At 40.7% G+C, this 5,464-nt stretch overlaps 1 protein-coding gene across 2 annotated transcripts in view; it reads left to right on the top strand.

The window, feature by feature from the left end:
* Positions 1-5,464, top strand: part of tnika (TRAF2 and NCK interacting kinase a) — a 93,603-nt gene that overhangs the window by 9,821 nt on the left and 78,318 nt on the right. For both annotated transcript variants that reach the window (XM_046061730.1, XM_046061729.1), the window contains exon 2: positions 3,126-3,191. In XM_046061730.1, coding sequence (XP_045917686.1) covers positions 3,126-3,191 — 66 coding nt within the window. The remainder of the gene's footprint in view (positions 1-3,125; positions 3,192-5,464) is intronic.

The raw sequence follows: 5,464 nt of genomic DNA, 5'->3' as shown, positions 1-5,464 counted from the left end.
GTGTGTGTGTGTGTGTGTGTGTGTGTGTGTGTGTGTGTGTGTGTGTGTGTGTGTGTGTGTGTGTGTGTGTGTGTGTGTGTGTGTGTGTGTGGTTTTTTGTTATTTGAATGTTTCTGTTGTGTAAAAACAAAAGGAGAAAGAGAGTGCATCCTTAGATGTGTCTTGGGAGTTGCTGTCAGAACTTTGAATGCAGCTTTGAGAGTTAATTCACACAGCTGCCAAACACAAACACACACTTGAGGAGAGAAAAGGAAGTGAGGGGGAGGAAAAATCTACCTGCATAAGCTGAAGGCCCGTTGGCAAAGGCAAACAGTCACAGAGCCTGCAGAATGTTGCTGTCTGCACTGTTGAAAGAGGCTTGCAGTCTTTTTCTCTCTCACACACACACACGCACACACGCATGCACACACACACACATGCGCGTTTAGCTAGACACACACTCTTCATTTTGTGCCCACTCATACTCGTTAGAACATTTGAACACTAGCTCTTGTGTAGGAGTGTGCTTTTGGCACAGTGTGTGTGTGTGTGTGTGTGGTTGTTAGAGTGTGAGAGAGAGCGAGACAGCGTGAGGATGTACTTGAGACGGACTGCGAGAGAGTGAGTTTGTCTGCTTTTGTGTGTCTGTTTGTATGTGAGGGACAGTGCATGTGTGTGTCTCTGCTGCACACAACAGAGAAAGAAAAAAAAAACAGGAAAAGGAAGGAGAGAGCAAAAGCGCAAGGCCCTGTCTTCAGAAACCGCTGACAGGTTGACAGGTCTGCTGAGACCCGCAGAAACAAACAAATAGAGACAGAGCGAGGGAGACAGAAAAGGAAAAGAGAGAAAGAGAGAGAGAAATTGGGGAAAGAGAGGGAGGCAAGCTGACAGAACAGAAGAAAGAGAGAAAGTAACACTTTCCAAAGAACTATGCAAAGAAACTATAGTATATGCACGGAGACACCTTGAGCATGCACACAATTTAATACTGAAGCTCCCAAAACATACTTGTAAAGTAAAGGATGTAAAGTTTTCTATCTTCATTTGGCCATAATCCTGCATCATTTCCTTCTCTATGTACTGTGGCTGCACACATTGATCTGGGTGTTATGCCAGCAAAGTTAGTTGAAAGTTCCACTGAAAATTCACAGGCATGAAAGAGTAGTGCAGAAAATGAGAAAGCAACAAAGAGACCGATTTTTTTTAAAAAAAAAAGAAGAAGAGGACAGACCATGAAGGAAAGACGCAAGAGAGAGAAGTGACAAGGTTAGAGAAGAGAGACAGGGATGGAAATGGAGTGCATGTGTGGCATTTCACAATGGAAATCAAGAGGTGCTTTATTGAGAGGGGAATTGTCAGTGAAAAGTGGGTATTGTGTAATATCGTCTGTTCTCCAGCTTTGCATGAGTCCCAGTGCAGATCTACACAATACTGCAGTTTATTCTGGTGAATCAGCCATGAAATAAGTCTCTTGCTTTGCCCCCTGTAGAAGAACATCTTCTTTGGCTTGTCCCTAGATGATATTGTTGAAAAAAGGGATGAAAAATGACAGAAATTACTTGGATATTGGTATATTTTTAGCTGACCTAGTAGAATTGGCTGCAAGTTCAAGGTAATCCACATAACAAGCAGTGTATAGTGAGAACTGCAAGAGTTAGAGCTACATCACACTACACTACACTACAAAACATCAGACTTGATGGCATTATTAGATATCAGTGTCAGTATTAGTGTAGGAGTGCTGATAATACACATTAATAGACACTGTGAATATTGAATTCTTGAGTAAATGAGAACCCAACACTAGCTGTGACATCTCCACAGGCACCTGTGGCAAAAGAATGAGGTACAAAGTTGAACACAGTTAAGACTGACACAAAATGTATGATGGTATGTACAACATTTACAAAACTTTTTAATAGCAAGAAGGCTGCACAAGGAGAGAAGAGACATAACAGAAGCTGATAAAAGGGCTTCAGTGTTTCTGAGTGTCAGTTGGGATGAGAAGCATTGGAAAGAGGGACCTGTCATGGACTGGAGAGAAAGAGAGAGAGAGAGAGAGAGAGAGAGAGAGAATGTGTAGATAAAGGGGTGAGAGAGACATAGATGGACTTTGGCTGGTTGGAGAACAGAGGGTTGAGCAGAGAGAGTGTGAAAGAGAGAAAGGAGGAAAGAGAGGGTGAATACCAACTATTGTTGGAATGCCGTAGCAACACACAGCAGAGAGGAAGGGGGAGGTGTGTGTGTCTGTGTGTGAGCGGGGGTCAGTGGGTTTTATACTCTGTTCGAGTTGCTCCCCACTTGTCAGAGATGCGTTGAGTTCTGTGTTGGCAACCCAGCGACTGTGGGCTTAAATTATTAGCTTGTCTGGACACAAGCCTAAAACAATACAGTGCTGCATTTCAGACCAATGTATCAACACCCGGAGAGCTCAGTGGGTTGAGCAAGACATCAGCACTGCTTTTATCATGCTTCTGTTTCTTGCTCAGCTCACACCATTGTTAAAAATGCAAGTATCCACAGAGTCTACAGCTCGGTTAGCTGTGAGCCTGTACATAGACACAGTGGTGCTTTGAGCTAAATGCTAATGCTAAAATGTTAACACTTGTCCACAATGACAACGGAATGTCCAAATTATTGGACAAATGAAAAATGTGATAAGTGAAAATTGTCACCAAAATGATAACAATTCATCCCAAGGGGAACATGGATGGCTGTACAAAATGTGATGATAAGTCTTCCAGTAGTTGTCGAAACGTTTCATTCAACGCCATAAATGTCACCCTCCTGGTGGTGCTAGAGGAAAATCGGGAGCTCACCAAAGTCATTAAGATTCATCTTCTCAGGACCATGAATGTCTGAACAAAATCTGACAATCCGTCTAATAGTTGTTGAGATATTTCAGTCTGAACCAAAGTGTTGGACCAAATGACCAACTTACCTACCTTCACAAACGGGGCTGAGAAAATTGACGTCTCATTTGTCACACATGATTACTGTCTTAATGGGATTCAACATAAGAATTGTTGCACTGAAACAAGCTGAAAACTATTTTAAAACATTATCTTAAGTTGAATGTATGAATTAACACTTCTATCACTCCTTTTCCTCCTAATAATCCCACTGTGTTTCCTTTGTCTTTTCAGGATCCTGCTGGCATCTTTGAGCTGGTTGAGCTGGTGGGAAATGGCACCTATGGGCAGGTGTACAAGGTGAGATATGCAGACTTTGATACACATTATTCTATATTTCTGATAGCACACTCTGCTATCTTATCAGCTTTTGTTTATTCCCTCCAAATAGCCTATATGGAGTAAAGAATATAAATGTGCACTGTGACTGAAGGAAACAGAGAGGACAGGAGATAAAAGCAGCGCACAAGCTTGAGAGAAATGGAGCGAATGTAAGAGAATAAATGCAGAGCAGAAGCAGAATCTGGGGCACATTAAAGTGCTTTTAGGAGAATTTCTCTTACTCCTTTTTCTTTATTTTCCTTTCTTCTTCCCCGCTGTATATGCATGTCTTTCTATACTTCAAGAGGAAGTGTTTCTCTGGGACACAGGAAGTTCTTGCTCTCCGTTGGTCTAAGGTTTTTGCTGTCAGCTGGACTTCCCGCTGTCGTTTAAACACTATCTCTCAGTCCATGTCACTGTCTGAACTTCCTCTTCCCTCCATGATGGCCCGCTGTTCTCTGGTCCTTTTCATGATTCTGCTGCTTCAACTTGCCACCTGCAGGATGTGGCACCAGCCTGTGACATTTTGTTTAATCACCTCTAAATGGAGTAAACATGTGTTTATTCCAAAATGTATGGGCACCTGAAGGCCCCTGTCAGTGCAAGCATTTATTTTGTGCGTGTGTGTGATGGAGAGGGGCTTATTGGTCCAGATGAAAGGTCAGGCAGAGGTCCGCTATGCTTCTAGAAATAATTTGACGTGTGTGTGTGTGTGTGTGTGTGTGTGTATGTGGGTGTGGGTGTGTGTTTGTGTGTGTGTGTGTGTGTGGTGGGGGGGTGCAAAAAACTCAAAAGAAACGGAGAGCAGGAGAGTTATGTGTATCCATTTATTGCTGACTCTGCTGTCTTGGTGAAAGTCACGGCTCATTTACTGGCTGACATTCAGCCAGTCTTTTCCTATACATTACCGAGCCAGAGAATGCCTATGGCAACTGCACCGGCCTGTTGGGTCTGTAGCCCATACAGCTGATCCAGTGGGTGTCACACTGTATAAAACTCTATGGAGTCTACACTGAAGTTTATTCTATTACTGCTGTCCAAAAATGAAAATAGAAAACATTTCTACTGTTATTTTCTTGCTTACACCTATGAAGTTTTGAATGTGCGCAATAGATTTTTTGAGAGCGCCTGTTTGTGCACAACTATTCATTCTTAAAGTGCTCTTTATAGGTGCTAAAGATTATTATTATTATTATTATTATTATGATTATTATTATTAAATATAATAAAAGTTTGTCCTACAAAGCTTTATTTCAAATATTGCCCTGTCAGTGCTGTAGGAGTAGATAAAGGTGTAAACTGGAAAAGATTGGATTTCTATGCACAGATAAGGAGCAGAGTCACTTGAGCAAAAATGCCATCTATTCTAAATTCCTCATGCGGTTGAGGTCCCTCGCCTAGGCAAGCCGCCTGAAGAGGATCAACTTTTTGTCAGCAGGTGAATCTCTGAGTCACTGAAATGATAAATTGACCTTCAGCCTGGTGGGTATTGGTGAACTGGAATTGCTCTGGCTCTCTCTGAACAGTTTTTAGACGCTTAGAAAAATAACACATAAGAATACTATGCTTTCTATAGCTTTGGACTGCAGTATCCCCAGTCTGGATCAATGAATACTTGTCAGTGTGCTGTGGAACGAACAGAAGTGGAATTTTTGCTCAGATGTAAAGATTAGAGTCAGGCAAGCAGTAAACATGATTTTACTCCTCGTTTTGATTCCAAAAATAAATTTAGTTTTCTCAGGAGCCAGGGGCCAGTGTTCCTCTGGTTGAGCTGTGATCATAGACTGAAAGGTAACAACTTGTGCTTTGATATTTTCTTTTACACCAGTGTTGGCTGCAGTAGTTAAAAGAAAATTGAGAATCACTAGACAATTCCTCTCCCCAATATTTTAGTGTGTTCTTTGTTGAATTTCGTTGTGAAATGTATGTAGATAATATAGATAATATAACACATCAATGTTATGAGATAAAATCATACTAATTGCAAATACAAATTTAGGCTACCTTTGGGCTTATTGAATTTTTAAAAAGCATCAGATAAAAGCTTTTATTTGACAGAAATATGAAGTACATGAGTTATTTGTTACCTTTACCTTTATAGATATATATGTATATGTGTATGTATATGTGTATATATGTGTGTGTGTGTGTGTGTGTGTGTGTGTGTATATATATATATATATATATATATGTATGTATATGTATGTATGTATGTATGTATGTATATGTATGTATGTATGTATATATGTATG

The sequence above is a fragment of the Micropterus dolomieu genome, linkage group LG11 (assembly GCF_021292245.1).
Source record: "Micropterus dolomieu isolate WLL.071019.BEF.003 ecotype Adirondacks linkage group LG11, ASM2129224v1, whole genome shotgun sequence".
Lineage (NCBI taxonomy): Eukaryota > Metazoa > Chordata > Actinopteri > Centrarchiformes > Centrarchidae > Micropterus > Micropterus dolomieu.
The sequence above is the reverse complement of the archived record's forward strand: the minus strand, read 5'-3'. Positions and strand labels throughout refer to the sequence as shown.